Consider the following 19,842-nt stretch of genomic DNA (forward strand, 5'->3'; position numbering starts at 1 on the left):
TTTTTTTTTTTTTTTTTGTCAACATTTTACCATTTTTTTACAATTCTTACCCTCTGGTTTCATTTTTTTTTTTCTCCATATGATAACTTCCCCTCCGTTTGGGAATTCGAAAAAAAAAAAATAAATAAGCTTTGTACAGACGTTGGCAAGTACCTCGTTTGTGTGACAAGGGGAAGTGGTCAGATGCGGGTTGATCCCGTAGGATCTGGTGGGGTGAAAAAGAGGCCCCCCTGCATGCGCAGGTAGATGCACCAGAAAAACATCCGTCTGCATAGGCACCAGCACACACTACGTGTGATCAAGCAGGAACAAATTGCCATGACAAACATCCAACATACTTCTGCACAAAGGAGCGTTGCCAACCTATAGTGGGGTGGGGTGAGGGCTCCCCAATTCGACAGGACTGCTCGGAAGTAAACACAGTGCCTGGAGGAACCCACCTGCGTGGGAAGGGATATAATATCTGCACAGGCTTCCTCTTAGCATTCCACCCAGGCCACAGATAGGAACGACACGCGAATTTTTGTTCCAGCCTACTTCTCCTTTTGGGGCGTGTTATATATATTTTCTCCAACCCCTGTTAAGTCAAATTGATCGGCATTGGTTCTAGCCTGCGGTGAGGAGTACGCATGGGGGGGTGGATGCGGTGTGATGGGGATAACGTACTTGCAGCTCAGTGGAAGAGCGCCCACGTGTGGGAATAACTACATGCTCCACGCACTGTACGGACTGTGCGGACTGTGCGGACTGTACGGACTGCACACACTGCACACACTGCACACACTACACGCACTACACTCACTGCACTCACTGCGGGGGTGGTTCCCCGTGCGCCTTACCCGTCGCCTCCCCTTTGGCACATATCTCGTAACGTACAAATTGGACCCCTTGACTGGCCTTAAGCTGAACGAGTGCTCTCTCATCATTTTCTTCCCAGACAAATGCAGATTCCGCTCATTCTGCTCTCGTAGCAGTTGCAAATCTACCACTTCTCCCTTCAGATAATCGCACAGAGTGTCTTCGTAGTAGTGCATGTACCGGTCCTTCCAGTAAAAGTACAGGCTTTAAAAAGGGGAAAAAAAAAAAAGTAATATTTATGCGGGTTTACGAAGAAGGGGGTGTAACGCCCTTAACATTACCATCACGACGATGGCACGTTTATCGGAGCGCACGGTGAGAGACACACGCATCACTTGAACAGTACGTGCGAGTCCACTTGCGGAATATAGATCGAGGAAACAATAAATTATATTCGACCTCCTGGTCATTTTCCATATACGTTTCTTGCACCTCTCCCGTGTCCTCGTAATTGGCATAAACGTTACTGGAGTAGTCGATGCCCAGACTATTTAGCAATTTTTTTCGACTCATAATTAGCTTCCTTTTGGCGATTCTTGATGCGTAGATCATGATACTGTTTTTATTTTCTTCCCATTTTTTCAAATGTTCCTCTTTCTGATTTTTGAAATTTAAAAAAAGACCATCCAACGTGTTCCAATCCACTCCGTAACTGGAGCTGTAACACCACAAATTCTGCAGCCTCCTTTTATTTACTTCGATATATTTTTTGTTCATATCAAAGGTGTTGCTATCTTCGTCCTTCTTCCTTTCCATTATGAATGGCTGCAATCGGTGATTGTATACTAGTGGGTTGGGCCACAATACGTTTCGATCAGGGTAGTTGAATTTTTTGAAATTCGAATTGAGGTAGTAGATTTCTTCGTTGCCTTGGCCCGTTTCACCCCCCGAGTCGGCCGCTTCACCAGTCACTTCACCAGTCGCTTCACCAACCGCTTCACCAGCCGATTCACCCCCCTGGAACATCTCCCCGATGACGTTCTGTACATCTCGCTTGCTGAGGTTCCTCGGGCTGGAGCATTTGATTTTTATCTTCACGTCCATGTGTTCCTTTCTGATGAACCTGCGGAGCTCGTGCGGGCAGTCCTGTGTGTCCCCGTGGTCGTCATAGATTTCGTAGAAGGACTTGGCGTGCTGGTCAACGTCGTCCTGGTCAACGTCGTCCTGGTCAAAGTCGTCCTTGTCAACGTCGTCCTGGTCAACTTCATCCCGGTCAACGTCATCCTGGTCAACGTCGTCCTCCCCCTTTTGGGGGTCGTCTTTACTGTCACGCTGACCCTCCTCCTCACCGTTGCTGCCACCATTGTTGCAGACGTTCAGGCCGCTCCTCACCTCCACATCCGCTATCGCACCTCGATCTGCGCTTTCCCCCTGCTCATGGACGACCCCTACACCCGGTGCGCTGGCTTCCGTTCCACCAACGCTGGAGAAGTGTGCAGCCCCCCTCCGTGCCACTTCCCCGGGGGATCTAAACGCAGTCGGTGACCGCGGTTCGCTTGGCCTGCCTAGTCCGCTTGACCCGCTTGACCCGCTTGACCCGCTTGACCTGATTGACCCGCTTGCCCTGCTTAACCTCCTCGCTGCCTCTTCCCCCCTGCCTCTGGCATATTCTCGAACGCGCCCCCCGCGGAAGTCACCCCCCGCCTTGCTCCCCACAAGCTGTACATACTCTCTGCTCCTTTTTTCACAAAAGGAAAAACATCTTTCACTTTTAAAAAAGAAAAAAAAAATCCCTTTCCTTAAATTATTCATTTAAAACAATTTTACGTTTCATTAAAGGGAAGAATGCCAAAGTGGACTTTGCAAAAAGGAACACCTGAGTTGACTTCCCTCATCAGTCCCCTTCTCACAAAATGGGAAAAGCTACAATTGAGGAGTGGCCTGAGGAACGCTACACAAGTGTGACGGTTGCTAAAAATAACGCCATAAACGCGACAAATGCGATAAACGCGATAAACGCGACAATGCGGTGATTTGGGTGCACGTCATTACCTACCACCACACGCTTACGTGGATTGGTGCCCCCCCGTGGAAGCAGCAAAGTGTGCGATGAGTTAGCTTTCCTAGGGGGGGGAAATGGGAGCCTTCTCCGCTGCCAGAAAATCTACCCTTCTTGGGGGAGGCACATTCGGCGTCAACGGTAAATAGAGCCATAAAAAGGGGATCCAAAATGAAAGAAGCACCAACGGATGTCAAAGCATGCACAGTTATTGCTAGAGAAGAAGCCAAGGAGGCACTGCCCTACATGTGCAAATTTTTCTTTCTTTTCTTTTTTTAAAGCGCGTTGCACTGGCCCAAAACAACCACTAAGGGCTTTCACGAAGGATTGCAAAACGGGGCAAGTCTTCTACAGAGCCATTTTTGTGAAGCTCCCTAGGCGAAACGGGTCACCTGACTTTTGCGCCCTCGCTTGCTGCCAAATGGTGGAACAAAAAAAAACCCAGCCACGGGGAGGGGCGGCGAAATGTTCTTAAATGGGGGAATATTTTAATAAGACACCAAACGGAAGTTCTTTTTTTTTTTTTTTTTTTTTTCCAAAATGGAAATGCATTTGTATTAGCTTCGCTGTTGCAAATGCACACGGCGTGGAATTAAAAAGGGGGGAATCATTTGGAGTGGCCAAAAAGGGAGCAAAAAGGGGGCAAAAAGGGGGCAAAAAGGGGGCAAAAAGGGGGCAAAAAGGGCGCAAAAAGGAGAGCCAAAAGGGGAGCCAAAATGCGGGCCAACTGGGTAGGTAAAGGAAAGCCAAATGGGTGGCCCCCCAAACGGGCCGCGAGACAGACTGCGCTTCTGCGTGCGTGCGTCCCATGGAGGTGGAAAAACCCTTGGGGGCCTAAAAAGTACGTAAAAAAAAAAAAAAAAAACAGGGCCAAGAAACGAATGCGTGCACGAACAAACGCACAAATAAGCATGTGCGTGCCGTCTGCATAGGCGCTCCTGGACTCCCCTAACAACGCTGAACGGACTTCTTCTTCTTCACATTAGTAACATTCTTGGGGCAGTAGGGAAGCAAAAATAAAATGTTTTTTTTTTTCATTTCGGGCTGTGTTTTATCAGCGTTGTTATTCACACAGTTGGCGACGTTCGAAGTGAATAGATCACTGCTGCCTACATGGTTAGTGCCTGCCTCGGGGGCACTACTACCTACGACGTGCATGCTCTCGTTGACTGCCTTGTCATTGTTCACATTGTTACAATTATTCAGGGTGCTGTTGCTACTTAGGTGTGCGTTACTTTCTAATGTATCCTTCCCATTAGGGAAGCTATACAGATCACCTGTTGTGGTGGCGTTTCCGTCCTGCTCCGTTTTTTCTTTTTTTACATTACCTGATTCGGAGTCGGATTTGTGGTGAAAGAAGTTGGGGCTGGGGTTGTCCTCCTCCTCTTCCTCGGTGTCGAAGGGGTCTTTCGCGCCCATGCCGGCGGTTCCTCCTCCCCCCTCCTCGTTTTCGTCCCCGTTATGGGTGTCCCCCTTGTGGGAGTCCCCCTTATGGGCATCCTCATTACGGTCGTCCTCATTACGGTCGTCCTCATTACGGCCATCCTCGTCCTTCTTCTCCCTTTTGGGTTCCTTTTCCGCCTTCGGCTTCTTATTCTGCTTGGAGTTAAGTTTCGTGGCACTGTCGTTGGGCGCGTCCCTTTTCTTTCCCTTCCGCTTCGTCTTCACCTCCTTCTGAGTTTGACTTTCCTCAATAATAAGTTTGGTGCTTTTCTTCGTGCAGGCAGTAAAAAAATTGTCAAGGCGTCTCTGAGTGGTTACTTTCCTCGCCTTCAACAGTCTGTTAATATAATTGGTAACCCTAACTTCGTTAAAATTGTAATCCTTTATTAGAAAATTTTTTAATTCTTCAATTTTGGGTTCACACCAATCAATTTTTACTTCCTCTTTGGATAGAACTTTAGGGTTAATAAAAGAATCCCTAGCTTCTACAAATCGGAAATTCGAAGGAACTTGGTACTTATTTTTGTCAATATTTTCTATAATTTTTTCAATGCTATTATATTCCTTTATCAGATTATAAGCCGTCTTCGATCCAATCCCTTTGATGGTGTCACAATAGTCACAGCCACACAAAATGCAGAAATCGATGAACTCGTTCATACTTAAATTTAATCCTTTTAATACTTGCTCGAGGTTAATTTCTGTTAGTATGTATCCTCTTTTACTGGAGTTTTTATTTTTGTTTTGGTTAGCTGATGAAGCATTGGCATTTAAATTCCGAATTAGGATTTTGGTTCCGAATACTAATGCATCGGCATCTTCCGTGGCTGTTGCATGTGCTAAATTGTACTTGGTTAAGAATGCACACTGTGATTCTGCTTCGCATGGGGCTTCCACAACGGGGATTCCCATTAGTGTTAATAATTTTTTTGCTTCTTCATTTTGCTTTTTTGTAACCCTTACAGTCCTTCCACTTTGTTTTTTGATTTCTTCTAAATTTCCTTCTTCTTTAGCTTTCTTTAATAACTCTTCTGCCTTTTGTCTTTTTTCTCCTCTTTTTTCTAACTCGGATCCTTTGAGTTCAGGGGGGGCTCCGTCAAACACGTAGATTGGCTTCAGGCCATTTTCCATTAACTTTATGCTTCTCGACATGAGTCCCGATATGTGTGATGTCGTTTCCCCCGACTCGTTTGTTAAATTTCCATACTGCTCAGAGTCCCTTATGGCTATTATAAATTGGTACAAAGACATGGACGCATCAATGGCCACCACTCTCCCCATCAGGTTCTCAATTTTGATTTCCTTAATCGCGTTGGGCGCTGCGTCCGCGATGAACTTTGTCAGGCCTTTAATTCCCATTTGGTCGCGGAGGGGAAAATCGTCACTGAAAATGGTCGGTGAAAACTGCTGATGAAAATCGTCACTAAAAATGGTCGGTGAAAACTGCTGATGAAAATCGTTGGAGAAAGTGGGTGGGGTGGACCGCTTTGATTTTTTTTTGCGCTACACAGGGTTGCGGCTCAGGCAGGGATTACACAACACTGTGCGCTTCACTCGTGCCTTGTATTCGCGTGGAGAATCACTTAACACGTTTTTCCCTTTTTTTCGCAAAATGTTCAACGCTGCGCTGCTCTTCGCTGGGGTGCCCCATATTTCACGACGCGTCACGACTCGCCGGCGCCTTGGCAGTTTCGACTTCTTCCCCGCACGTTTATTTCAACTCTCCTTTGGAGAACGGAAGAAAAAGAAAATGTTCGGTATCGCGCCGACGTTAAAAATGGGAATACATTGCATCGTTATTTTATTTTATTTTTTTTTTTGCCACACTTGCGTTACATTTTTTTTATTTCGTTTTGCATTTTCTCCAGCGTTTGATGCAAAAAGGGGAAGAAAAAAAAAAAAGGAAAAAAAAAACTCTTTTGGAGATTTAAAAATGTAGCAAAACAGTGCGTACCCTTCGAACTTCCACCCCCTTGAGTCATGAACTGCAAAACTTTTGACGGTAAAGAAAAAAAAAAAAAACGTTCATGTTTTTATTCCTAAACTCTCTCGCACGAAAGCGTTCCGAAAATGCGTAACGAGTAGGGAGGTATGTGTGACTACACAAATGTGCAAAAGGAAAACGTGCGAATATACATCCTTGCGTACACACCATGTGGGATTCGAAATATAACGCGGCAGGGCGATGGGCAGCAGGGAAAATGTCACATCCTTTTTTTCTTTCTGCTCTCCCCCCTGATGAGGCACACATAAATGAAGCTATAAAAATGTAAACACTTAATCACACGCGTGCATACACACTGAAGCGACTGCGCGGGTCGTGTATATCTTCACCCGCTCATGTGGATCTTTTGAAGGATTTTCTCCCAAGTTATAAATTGCCACTTGTCTATATGGCAAGATGGGTATTTATTTACGCGCTTTTTTTTTTTTTTACTCCAAAATTGTGAAAATAAAAAAAAAAAGAAGAACAGAAAAAATGTGTAGTGACTACATACTCTGCTCATTAGACATACTGCATATTTTCCCCATTTGTGCAGATAATTCGTCTGAAAAAAATGAGTCCTATGTGGGGGGAGAGAGAAAGAGAGGAAAAAGGAAGAAAAGCGGCCATTTGTCACTTAACAGGTGTGTCATGCGGCGAATAGAAGCACTTTTTGTTTGTTCCCCCCACGATTCTGTTATCTTTCCAATTTTTTTTTTTTGGAGTGTTTTTCATTTACGCGACTGTAAAGATGTATCTACCGTCTAATGCTTCATTTTTATCCTTGCGCATTGTGCGTTGTCAAAATGGGAAGCACTCCCCCAAGAGTGTCCTTTCCATTTTGTGCTCACTTCAGTCTTAACGGTAACACTAATTTTTGTTTCCACGTTGATTTTTCTTTTCTTTCCGAAATGAAACAAATGCACATCTTTAACTGCCCCAATAAGGAGTACATCGTATCGCAGTTGGAGTGACACACTACGTGCACACCTTCAATATATACCGAATGGACTTGTAAAAAAAAAAAAAAAAAACATTCTTTTGGGTTTTCCCTTTTTTATCACCTCGACTTGTTCGAATGAAAATTTTTTAAATGCATTAGCTAAAGTTAGTGAAGTGATCCATGAGTTTTTCTTCCAACACGGGAAAAAACGTAACCATGCGAACTGCTAACTGTGCGCAGTGTTCACCATTTTTGGTGCGTAAAGGAGGGGTAGTAGCACCCGTGTGTCACCCTAATGTAGGGACAAACAGGACAAAGAAAATGGCCAAGAAGTGGACACATACATGTACATAAACATATATATACTCGTGCACGCACGTGTACCCCCTTTTTAAGGCGTCTCCCCCTTGCCAGAAAAGCACCAAGTAGGTTTTTCCTTTTTATTTTTTCACACAAAAAAACGCCCGGAGGTGTGGCATCATCGCGTTATGCAAAGTGAGGAGAGAAGAACTCGCGACTTGGTAGCAAATTGAACTCTCCCTTCGTTTTTAAAAATATTTTTCATAAAGCGTTCTTTTTCATAAAGCGTTCCTTTTCATAAAGCGTTCCTTTTCGTAAAGCGTTCCTTTTCATAAAGCGTTCTTTTAAATATAGCGTTCCTTTTCGTAAAGCGCTCATTTTCATAAGTCCTTCTTTTCTGTAAATGCACACTTGATAAAAAAAATCTTGCACAAAATTTTCACAAAAAGGGAACTCAACTGACGAGTCTTTAACAGCCATGTTGATGTGTTGGCTGTCATAATGGTGCAGCATTTTTTGTTAAAAATGTGTCCTATACGCCAGGCTTCTTTTTTGGTAGGAGGCTTTTCCCTATTACAGGTGAACTCTTTCCAAATGGGCTTCTTGCCAAAATGGGTCACTAAAAACTGATGGTGTAATTTTCACACTCTCCATTTTTCCAGCAGCCACAACGGAAAATAATGCATGCACGCATGGCAAAAAATAAATGGCCAACACACAGACCTGCATTTTTCCAGGAAGTGTTCCTTAAGACACGAAGAACAATTGCTATAACAAAATGTGCTTAATGCTCCCGCGTTTTAATATAATGCAATTAAAAAGTGAACCCCTTTTTTAGTTTTTCTGCATGCACATGTTTTGGGGGGTTGGAGAGAGCAACAGGTAGCTAAATTTTTTTTTTTTTTTTTTTTTTTTGTGGAAAAAGCAGGTAGCCAGTTTTTTTTTTTTTTTTTTTTTTTTGTGGAAAAGAACAGGTAGCCATTTTTTTTTTTTTTTTTTTATTTTTTGGGGAAAGAACAGGGAGCCATTTTTTTTTTTTTTTTTTTTTTGGGCATGGAAAAATGGAACCCTTCATCTTGGAAACTCCTGGAAAAAAAATAGCTATTTCGAGATAAACACTTTAAATTATTAAATATATATATTTTTTTCCAAATATGACGCCATTTATTTTATTTTTTCCCCATTAAATACCACGCATATTTCATATGTAAACAAGTAATTGCCACGCAAGTTGCAACCATATTGTGTACTCGTGCAGACGTAGCATGTGTTCTTATACTCATTACAACTTTGTTGAGGCAACTCAAAAGGGAGGAAGTAAAGTAACGCGAAAACAAGCGTGTCTTACTCCGTCGCTTCATCTTTTACCACTCCACACCTCACCACGCCGCCTCAAACCTCACCACGTCGCTTCACATCTCACCACGCCGCTTCACACCTCACCAAACCGCTCAGGATCATGCCGAGCTTAATTGAACATGCATGAGAACTCGAGTAAGGAGCAGCTTTTCCTGTACGTCAACAACTCACCCTCCTCCGTGTTCGTGTGTGAACTCGCCGTCCTTTTTAATCCTTCGTGAAATCCTGTTTATGGAACGTGTGTCCACATATATATGTGTATATATGTATATATATATGTTTTTTTTTCCTGCAACTGCGCCTAATTTAAAAAGGTAAAAAGCCAAACAAACCGCTAAACGAGTTCGTAAAAAATAATTAAAAAATAATTAAAAAATAGTTTAAAATAATTTAAAAATAGTTTAAAATAATTTAAAAATAGTTTAAAATAATTAATAATTTTAAAACAAAACAAATAAATATAGTTTTAAAAAACTAATTAAGCAAAAACCAACCAACAAGCCAGCAACCAAGTTAAAGCTAGTATAAAACTACCTTAAAATCAAACAAACGCAGGATTCCCTTTTTTTACTCCACGTTTTGCATATCGAACTATTTCGATTATTAATTTTTTCCTCCATTTTATGGTATTTTTTACTCCTTTATCGCGTATACTCCTACTTAAACGTAAATGTGTCGTCTTTCATACCTTATGTTGCATCCCACCGCTATCTCCGCTTTCGACGGTTTAGCCGCTCTATCTTCCCCTTTTTTGTATGTAGAACCCCGCCTATAACACACTCGCGTAACCCTCCCCATGTGACGTTATTTTGCTAGTACGTAACTTTCGTCCCGTTGTGTGTGTCCGTCGAGCCGCCTATACCCCCATGCGTGTAATTCTTCCTTTTTTTGCGTCTACTCCCTTTTTCATGTGGAATTTTTCCATCGCGTGTTAATTTTTTTTTTTGAAAGAAAGCCATCTTTCTGTACGTCAAACGAGGAGCAAAGAGGTGTGTCTCAGTAGTTCTCCTTTATTTCGTCATCCCCGTTTCTTCCCCGTCGCGCCACCCCCCTTGAGCTGCCATCATGAGAGAATTCCACCCGTTCGCGTTATTCGCCCTGTGGGTTGCCATTCTAAGCGTCATCAGGACGTACAACCTAAGGAACTTGGACGGAAATAACAACGCCAAGCATTTGAAATTCTCAGAAGACACAGCGGTTGGGAGAAGTGCTTCCCTCAATCGCGGAGGAAGCCGCCTTAGCCACAGCAAAGAACAACAGTTAATTACAGACGATGATAGTCCACTTGGGAAAGCCATTTTTATGCAGACGTCAGCCACGTTAACAAATTTAATGCATGATAGAGAGAGGGAACCCTCCCATCCAAGTAAAAAGAGCACCACGTATGTAATTACGGGCTCTGTCAATGGGATAGCAGATGGGCAACCAGTATCGATAGCACTAGGAGCTCAGTACTCCAATAACTTCGACTCTTTAGAAGTGATAGATCTGACGTCTGAAAATCCTCACTTCAAATTTATTGTTCATTCGGGAAGATACTATTTACGTACCTTTGGACCTACCTACTTAACGCCTAGTGCTATTAAGCTGAATGTGCCTTGTTCCAAGTGTAAGTTTGTGAATTCAGATTATAGTGACAGTATTGATATAACTCTTTATCCGAACGTCTCCAATTTGTTCACATTCGAGTGGGAACTTCAGTCAAACGCTCCTATCCCGTTGGAACACATAAACGTGGTTCATAACGATGAAGCTGGATGGACACATGGACACGATCTGTCAAACGATTTGAAGCTAGACTCATCAGGATCTGCAGCATCCTTGAAGACCTTTTACGGAATCGAGTTGATGGGGCATTGGGGTTCTGAGTACTCAGACAGGTTGCTAAGCGTGTTGTCTGGTTTTCCCGAATGTGTGCAGTTAGTGACTTTCGATAAGGAGGAGAGAGCTCGCCAGAGGAAGCACCAACGATGGATTCTGGTGCACGAAGATTTGGGAGCATTTGACATGGACGTAGAGATCTATGACGAGAATGATAAGGACTACTCCAAGACGGTACGTGTGTCTAGCAGCGCGTTTGAATATTCTAAGAAGCAGGTCAAGACATCAGGTAGCAATGGAAACTACTACTCGAGGAGGTTGGAAAAGGTACTAATCCGATCCATCCTTTCGGATGATTATGGTCTATTTGTTAACTACTTTGAGGAGAAGCATGGCGTTCGGCTGCTAGACCCTGAGAGAGACCCTATCCAAGTGGAAGAAGTCACAGGGTATTCAAAGAATGATTACCAACCGTGGAGTCAGAACGTAGAGGAGATAGTCGAATTGGCTACCTCATGGGATGAATATCCAAAGGGCTTCCAAAAAGTTAATGGGTTGAAATATCTGGCGAGAAGGAAAAATGGACTGAAGCACCCAGTCTACCCAACAGCCCCCGCAGTTGCCTTCCCTGCAGGTCCTTCCAGAAACTCATTCATCGAATTTATGGAATCGGCCTTTATAAATTATAGAGACATTTCTCACTTGGTCCTCCACGAAATAGGGCATTTCATCTACATCAACACGATGTCAGTTGACTTGCGTAAAGAATGGATAACCCAAGGAGAGTGGTACGAAGAGCCTCTGTCCCCTAGCAAGTGGGCCACTAAGAACGAAACTGGGTTCGTTTCTGCTTACGCACATGATAAAACACCAGGAGAAGATTTCGCAGAGTCTATAGCTGCGTTTGTTTTGAACCCAAAATTGTTAAACTCGAGGAGTCATCAAAAGTACAGCTGGATTAAGAATAACCTCTTTAGTGGTAGCTTTTACGTCACTTCTGGTAAGCACCAATTTGAAGTAATAAACTTGGGGAATCAAACCTTTTATTACCCAGGGAAGGTGAAAAAGGTACGCGTGGATGTCAAGGGGAGTCCATCGGAAAATAAAAAGGTTCAAATACATGTGGATTTGTTATCCTCTAAGGATAATAAAGGGTGCGCTAAGTATGCCCATGCAAGATTTTTCTCGGAGCAGCAAACATTCAGAGATGTCTTTTTTTACACAGCGGACCGCTCCGAGTGCAGCTTTTCGTTGTATGCTGAGTTTGAAGTTAACGCCACAGAGAGCAAGGGCAAATGGGTGGTCGAGTCTTTGTCGTTCACTGGAAAAAATGACATAAAGCGCTACACAGGGCTGGGCTCCATGGTCCTCTACATGTATGTGAATAATCAGAATGAAGATGTTGAGCAGCCTATCCCCCTGCTGGACTCTGTTCAGATTTACCCCTACAATGGAAATGGCTCCGAAGATTCCCTTCTCCGATTGAGTATGCTCATTTTGGAAGACACCACGCTTAAGATTCACGGAGGATCGTTCGTAAACTTCGCCTCCACGGATAGTGAAAGCTATTCCTATGGTAACCACACCTACGCTTCGTACGACCCCGAGTTTGACGTTGAGGTAATAAAGAATGACTACTTCGTGAGGGACATAGCGACGAATGGGTTCCGACAAGTCAATATAGAAGCGTGCAAAGCGCATACCTCCATGAATGTCTCTAATTTGAAATGCTTTCAAGTGATGAATCCAGTTCATATTCCCAAGTATTGCATAGGGAGTAGGTACTTCTTTCGTCAAATCGCAGTAGAAGATGATGCGGGAAATCAGAACGTTTTGAATGTGACGTCGAATAAGTACTATGCCGATTTGAGGAGCTCCACTAGGAGGGATAGAACTCAGCCCACTATCACTGGGGTTAAGGTTACGAGCAAGCCAGCTAATGATCAGCACGACGGAGAAACGGAAGTTACCGTTGATTTTGGAGTGTATGATGATCTCTCCGGGGTGTACTACGTTTACATCCATCTGAGAGATCCTCACGGGGGAATCCACACGAGCCACGTGAACAGGACCTTGCTGCCTCAAGGAAAGGACTACAAGCAGGTGACGCACACGATCCTGCTGCCCAAGGGCTCCATGGCTGGGACGTGGATTCTGGACGAGATCAAGGCGGTCGACCTGTGCAAGAACGAGTCCAGGAATGTCTACTCGTACAGCGTCTTCGTGGACAATTCGTGAGGGGGAATGCGAAGTGGTTGAGCGGTGAAGTGGTTGCGCGGTGAAGTGGTTGCGCGGTGAAGTGGTTGCGCGGTGAAGTGGTTGCGCGGTGAAGTGGTTGGGCGTGCGCCTCCGCCTGGATTAGTAACCCACGGAGGGGCTACTTTTTGGCTACTTCTTGACGACTACTTCGTGACGACTACTTCTTGGCTACTTCTTGGCTACCTCTTGGCTACTACTTCTTAGCTACTTCTTAGCTACTTCTTAGCTACTACTTCCTGGCTACTTCTTGACGACTACTCCTCACCGCTGCTCCGCGCCGCGACTATTTTTTTCCACCCGCCCACGTCGCTCCAACTGACGTGCTTCTTCGCAGCGCGTGGGCGCTTGCCGCCTCTTGGGGCGTTTTTTTGTTCACGCTGCAGTGTTCATGCTTCTGCGTGCATGCTACTACGTTCACGCTACTACGTTCACGCCACTACGTTCATGTTGTTTTTTTTTTTTTTTTTTTTGTCTTTCTTTACGCGACTCTGTTAGCAGTTTCGCCCCTGTGTGTATGACTTTTTTTTTGAGTGAAACTTTGAGACAACTCCTTTGCGAATAAAAAAAATTTCAAATTCGAAGAGTTGTTACACAAACAGGGGGGGTGGTAATGGCAGAAATGCAAGATTGGATGTGGGGTCCCTCCCGCTTCGTTTTATGTGCGCGGCTTTTTTTTTTTTTTTTTTCTTACCGGTGAGTGCCAACGCTCTTTTCTTTTTGCCAGTTTTATTGCACACCCTGCGGGGGATACCCCGTTTGGAAGAGAAAAAAAGACGCTTGATCTGTGAACAATTTGGTGAAATTATTTCACTACATTAACCCCGCACTGTGTATGTGCGAGGTAAGCATGTCGGAGTGGGGAGAGGGACCATCCAAGTAGGTCGTGCCAAGTGGCCAACACAAACGCGTTCAGTTCAGCTCAGCTCAGTGCAGTTCGCCTCAGTACAGTTCAGTTCACCTTTTGCATATTTTTTAAAAAAATTTCATCATAGCGAAAAGTTGTCGTAGCGAAGAATCACTGCAACGCAAAGCCACACTAACAGGGCGGAGGAGGAGGGAGGAGGACCCCTCTTAAAAAACAGACAAAAGGAGAGACAAAAAAAAAAAAAACAAAAAAAAGTAAAATATAACAGAGGTGCTCACCACTAGTTATTCTTGCACAGCACCACGCCGAACAATGTCCTGTAGTTGTGAAGGCCGATTGCTTGGCCACACCCATGCACTGAACAGGCCTTTAAACTCTTGTCACATTTGCCAAAGGGCGCAGGCACATAAGGACTGGACGTATGCGTCTCACCATAAAATCCCGTCAATATGGTTCCTTCCGAAGGACATGTAACGACTAATTCACCATCATTAAATTGCTTATACTTGTTAACAGGGGTGTGTAAATCATCCTTGGTGATTAGCGACAGGTTGTTCAAGCCAGTCCATATGGTTGCGTCTACACAGACCAGATATATGTAGCTCTTGTCATCTTGATTGTTCATGTTTAGGGAGCAGCTTTTCATGCCTATGAAGGTGAACACAAGGGAGGGGGAGGGAAAAAAAAAAAATAATTATATGTTTACGTGCGTGCGGTGATACTATTTGTGCCAGGGTGAGAGAACAGCCCCTGCTGATTGAATAGCGTGCACAGAAGCACATGTACGTGTGTGCACCCCCTAATGGGGTGTGTGCTGACCTGGTCGGCAGGGCGTGAAATACGAGTAGAGAGCCGATTGGTGCTTGCCAGAAGAAGTAGCCATTCCAAACCCAAACAAAATAGAGTAATCATTTGGACATTTCAAGGAATTGTAAGTGGTGCCACTTACGCTGACCACCTGCTCGATGAACGGTAAAGCTTGGGTACCACATTCGATGTAAGCATAGGACACATCATACTTGTTTGAACTTCCCTGTTTCGACGTGCAGGTACTCATGCCAGATTCACAGATCTCCATTTCGTATGACTTCAATTTGTTCGTATGGTCCCAAAAGTTCTGCCTGACTACAAAGCCAAATAAGACGACCGTGTTATGTGGGCATTCCGCGCTTATGGGGGGTGAGCCACTCTTGGTGACTGTCGTCGAAGCGGTCAGCTGTGTTGCAGGGGGGGGATGAAGAAAAAAGGAAAAAAAAAAAAGAAAAAGAAATGTGCAGGATGTGTTTATATTTTCTCTCTCACGTATTTGCACACGTGTCACTCTCCTACGAGTGTACCTCGCCCCCACTCATGATCACTTACAATTTTAACTATGTCCTTCTCGTCCTTCTGCATCGTGTCGTGAGGGGAAAAGCCATATAGCCTGGTGTAGTAAATGAGCGCCTTCTCGTAGGAGTTCTTCAAATCGTCGCTTTCAAAAATGGTAGAAATTGGTAGTAGCTTTATATTTATTGGCATCGGGTGTTTTGATACAGTTTTGGACCATTCGTACAAATTCTCTTCCTTCGTGACATCCTTGATTGGGTTTCCTCCAATTACAACTAGCTGTTCGCTCATCTCATAATTATCTTCGTTCGCTTTGGAGGAGTTATCAGAACTGACGTTTGTCGACCCTCCTACGCTGGCAAAGCCAAACTGAGCCTTTACTTGCGCCTTCACGCTGACTCCGTCCTTTTTCATTTGGTTCACCGAGGAGTTTTCCACGCGGACGATTTTTGTTATTTTGCCACCTGTGGTTTGGGGGGAAGAAAGGGGGCGTGGAAACGTGTGCCAGTTGTGCGGAGTGTGCCAGTTGCGCGAAGTGCGCGACGTTTGCGAAGCCTATTCAGCATGTGTGTACGCGCGCATGTGAAGGTGGGATGGAGGGAAGTCTTTTTATTTTTCCTCCCCCATTTTTCTCCCTTTTTTTTCGCCCCTCGATCTGGCCGCTACACCGCCAAACCGATGGCGCGGCTGCTCTCCCTCGTTCGAGTACCCAGCTGAGCTTCCATAATGACATGCGTGCCATACGTCTTGAAGAATGTAATCCACGTGTGCACAGTTTCGCACTCCTCGGACGTTTTCTTCTGCTCGTAGACATCAGACGCACATTCGCTGTCTGGTTCTAGGCCGGTGAAATGGGGAGGGAGTCCGTCCACTGCGTTCTTGAAGGCTGTCGTTTGTTCCCTGGAAAATTAAAAAAGGAGGTTTGCGCATTGTGTTAGCAAAAATATACGCTTCTGTGTGGAGTACGCGTGCAGCACGCGCGCAGCACGCGCGCAGCAATTATTTTATTTATTTTATTTTTTTTTTTTTGCGGCACAGCTACTGTCCGTGGTGGTCCTCGGTAAGGAGGGCCTACTGCTTCGCCCACGTGAGTAACCCTGTGCATACGTTTGTGCGTACGCATGGGGGGAGAAGCGCGATGCCACTACTCACCATTGCACGTAGGGAGGCAAGCCAACCGTGTACTTCACGCAGTTGGATTTGATCAAATACGTTTTGCTGGTCCGCTTGGACGTTTCCTGGAGGAACTTCTTATACCCGGTGGAGGCCGAGAAGGCCCCGAATCCCATGTAGCTACCCGACACGCTCGCCTCTGCCGTCAGGTTTTTCGTGTATTCCGAAACGCTGCTGCACTCTTTTATCTGTTAAGGGGTGAGTGGGTGGAATGGAGAAAGTGAGAAAAGTCGCATATGCATTCGTTTAGGGGGGGGGCCATTTTATGTGGCCCTTTTTTTTTGAGCGCTTCTTCTGGGACCGTTCAGTCCAACCGCTACTGGGTGCTCCGCGTAGGCGATTTCTCCAAAACGTAGCAAATTGGACACTCCAGGGGCACGAATAAACGTACCGATTCTGCTCTACTGCAGGCGTTTTCCTTTCGAATCCATCCATTCAAGGGTTGCAAAGTAGCCAAGTCGTTCGCAACTCCTTTGTTGCTAAGCTCCCAGTTCAACAGTATAATCTGCCCCCTATAACCGGGGTCCGTCAAAGAGTCCGCTTCCCCCAAGGGGTTTCCAAATAGGGAGTCATACCCGATGCCTGCAAAGTATAACCCTGGAAAGACGTCCAAGTCCTTCTTCATAGCGTTCCTAGTGTTGGATTGCGTTTTATCTTCCTCGTCATCATCACGGTCGCCCTTGTCACTATGGCCACCATCGTCATTATCATCATTATCGTCATTATCCATGTCTGAGGAGCTCGGGTTCACGGATTTACTTTTTCTTGAGGATTTTTTTTTGGACTCTTCGTCATCGTTGAAGCGGTACTTCTTAAAGGTATTATCCGTCTGTTCTTTTTTATCTTCTATGAGTTTTTCCTGTCTGCTCAGTTTGACCTTCTTTTTGAATCCTTTGTCTGTCCCTGCGGGGTAGTCAGTTGCGTATGCATATATATGTGCACGCCATAATGTGTAGTTGCGCACATCTGCTGTTTCGTGCAGACCCACTTATTTTTTCATTTATTTTTTTGCTTTTTTCTCATTCATTTTTTTTGCTTTTTTCTCATTTTTTTACCGCTACTCTCTGCGTCGTCCTCGGTGGTTAGCTGATTCTCGGCCTCTCCTTCGTCTGCCCCCTCGTCCTGGTCGGGAAGCTCCAGATCGTCGTCGTCACTCGTCGCAGAGCCGCCTGCAAGTGTGTTCGGGGGTGGCACGCGTGAATAAGCACATGCGTACGTACATACATGCATCTACACGCACATTATGGTCTCTCTCCAGCGAAGGGAGTGAACCGAAATTTTTTTTTATTTTATTTTTTTAATTCTTTTTTTCCGACGGGTAACTGCGCGCACATACCTCCCGTAGTGGTAGACGCATCATCATCATCGTCGTCGTAGAGGGCCCCCAACTCGTCATCGTCATCATCTTCAAGTTTTTTTTTCTGACTAAGAAATGAAACCTCGTTTTTGCTATTGTAAGAAATATTATTAGATAAAATGTTTGCGTTTTTTCCCAAATCCCTTAACTGTCCACTTCTTCGAAAGTCTGCTTCGCTTTCCCCATGCTGATCAGGATTGTGGATCTGACTGTAGTTTCTGCGAAACCCTACGCGGAGGCTCCTTACGTAGCCATACTCACAGATGGAAAATATGATGCACCAAATGGCTAACAAATTGTTTATATTTCTTGGCTTCATTTTTTTTTTTTTTTTTCACTTTCACGTGGGTGTTTGTTAGCCTAGCGCATTTTTTCCCCAGTACCTCTATATCGTGTGGTTATAGCGCGTTACAAAGTGTGGCTAACTAGTTCCTATTGGGGATTTCCCTTTCAACCACTTATTCAGCCCTAAATAGAAACGATAAAAATTCTTCCTCTCCAAATGCCTTCCCGGATAATGCCGCAAATAGCGCCTGCCTCAGGATAAAAACTGCAGGTTTACAGGGTGCTCTCGAATGTGGAGGGGTCTGCAAAAAAAAAAAGAGGGGTGGGAGTGGGGATGGTGGCCCAAAGGGAGAGACAACAATTAGTGGAGTGCACACATAGAGAAGCATGCACATACATGTAGACATACACATATAGACAATTTAGGACCCTTTTTTTTATTGTCCACCAAGCATGTAACATTCTCACCTCTCAATGTTCTGTCAACTTGACGCCGAATGCGCAAGCACAACATGCTCATGTGTGTGTGTGAGGGTTACTTTTCTTCGTTCCTTCACGAAACGGCAATGTGGTTTCTACTAAATATATAAGGATAAACAGATTGTTTAAAAAGGAAAAGGAGAAACAAATCGGGTTTTTCCTTTTCTTCCTTTTTTTCGTTTTTTTTTTTTTTTTTTTTTTTCCCTGCTTTCCCTTAAACAATTAACACAATTTAACAAAACACATGTGAACACGAAAAATAAGCCAAAAATTAGACAAAAATTAAAACCTTCTCTTTTTCGATATTCTCAATGATGTAACAAAACAATGTGGAAAAGCATGAATAAAAAATGGAAGGGGAAAGAAAAAAAAAAAAAAAAAAAATAAACACATTTTAACCTCTTAAAAATGTTAAGTGCATTTTTTTTTTTTTATTTGAAAAAATGAGGGAAAAATTAATCTGTAATTTCACTACAAGCAATTTTTGTTACTCATAAGACCTCAGAAAAAGGCTGCAGAGAGAGAGAGAGAGAGAGAAAAAAAAAGAGGCCTAACTTGCATGCATGCATTAGCCACTCACCAAGCACGCATCATGCAAGTGACACCTTAAAAGCAGGACAACGAGGAACTCTCCTTTTCTGATCCTTTGAGTGTTCCAATGATTAAATGGGTTAAATGGGTTGGCCCTCGCAGTTGAGGAATTTCGCAAAATACGCACCCCATTTTGCGAGTTCTCCATTTTGCCACCTCTCCACAGAAGCGGTAAAGATGTTCCCACTGCGAATCGTTCAATGTGCATATATCTGTCCTTGTGAGTAATTTTTTTTTTCGTTTATTTATTTTTTCTTTTAAGCGTTGCGAAGGGGAACACTCATTTTATGTTCCATTTCGTCTTTCCCCACCGTTCCACGTGGATACAATTGCTTTCCGAAAAAAGGCCTTTTTTATAGAAACCTGCGATGATGCAGATTTTTTTTTTTTTTTTTGTAATTTAAAAGAAAGAGGACGGGGATCGAAAAAAAAAAAACAATTTTCAAATATAAAGGAGTAAAAACGAAACAGGGGAGCATACACACAGATCTCCACACCTGCATAAGAAAACGCGTTTTTGTCTGCGTGACTCCATTTTAGCAGATCACCTCGCCTAACAGATGCGAAGGGAAATATCCCCATCCCACCATAAACGTAGAGCATGGGGTCATACTCAGCAAATTTTTACATTTTCCTTTTTTCCACCCTTTCGGATTACGACGTTGCAATTTTGAGACCCCACAATGGGGTCATTTATCCCTTACGCAAACGACGCCGTTGTTAATTTTTGACCCGCAGGAATGGAGACACAATTTTAAGTGCAGACAGTCCACTTCCCACAGGTTAATAATTTGCTAAC

The 19,842-nt window shown here is 44.1% G+C and overlaps 4 protein-coding genes across 4 annotated transcripts; 1 reads left to right on the top strand and 3 right to left on the bottom strand.

Annotated features, from left to right (window-relative positions):
• Positions 1-533: 533 nt before the first annotated feature.
• On the bottom strand, positions 534-2,162 carry PCYB_031610 (hypothetical protein; the record flags this gene model as incomplete). The annotated part of the gene is made up of 4 exons (XM_004220831.1): positions 534-611; positions 840-1,062; positions 1,217-2,103; positions 2,148-2,162. The coding sequence occupies 4 exons, from the start codon at positions 2,160-2,162 to the stop codon at positions 534-536; spliced, it is 1,203 nt and encodes a 400-aa protein (XP_004220879.1).
• Positions 2,163-3,245: 1,083 nt separating this feature from the next.
• Positions 3,246-5,659, bottom strand: PCYB_031620 (flap exonuclease; the record flags this gene model as incomplete). Its single annotated transcript, XM_004220832.1, has 2 exons — positions 3,246-3,271; positions 3,811-5,659. The coding sequence occupies 2 exons, from the start codon at positions 5,657-5,659 to the stop codon at positions 3,246-3,248; spliced, it is 1,875 nt and encodes a 624-aa protein (XP_004220880.1).
• A 4,292-nt stretch (positions 5,660-9,951) lies between these two features.
• Positions 9,952-12,945, top strand: PCYB_031630 (sporozoite invasion-associated protein 1; the record flags this gene model as incomplete). Its single annotated transcript, XM_004220833.1, has 1 exon — positions 9,952-12,945. One exon carries the CDS (start codon positions 9,952-9,954, stop codon positions 12,943-12,945), a length of 2,994 nt encoding a protein of 997 aa, XP_004220881.1.
• Positions 12,946-14,111: 1,166 nt separating this feature from the next.
• On the bottom strand, positions 14,112-18,006 carry PCYB_031640 (sporozoite protein with MAC/Perforin domain; the record flags this gene model as incomplete). Its single annotated transcript, XM_004220834.1, has 7 exons — positions 14,112-14,479; positions 14,651-15,047; positions 15,194-15,571; positions 16,306-16,518; positions 16,722-17,233; positions 17,386-17,499; positions 17,667-18,006. 4 exons carry the CDS (start codon positions 18,004-18,006, stop codon positions 16,306-16,308), a joined length of 1,179 nt encoding a protein of 392 aa, XP_004220882.1. The 3' UTR covers positions 14,112-14,479; positions 14,651-15,047; positions 15,194-15,571.
• Positions 18,007-19,842: the final 1,836 nt, after the last annotated feature.

Source organism: Plasmodium cynomolgi, chromosome 3 (assembly GCF_000321355.1).
Source record: "Plasmodium cynomolgi strain B DNA, chromosome 3, whole genome shotgun sequence".
NCBI classification, from domain to species: Eukaryota; Apicomplexa; class Aconoidasida; order Haemosporida; family Plasmodiidae; genus Plasmodium; species Plasmodium cynomolgi.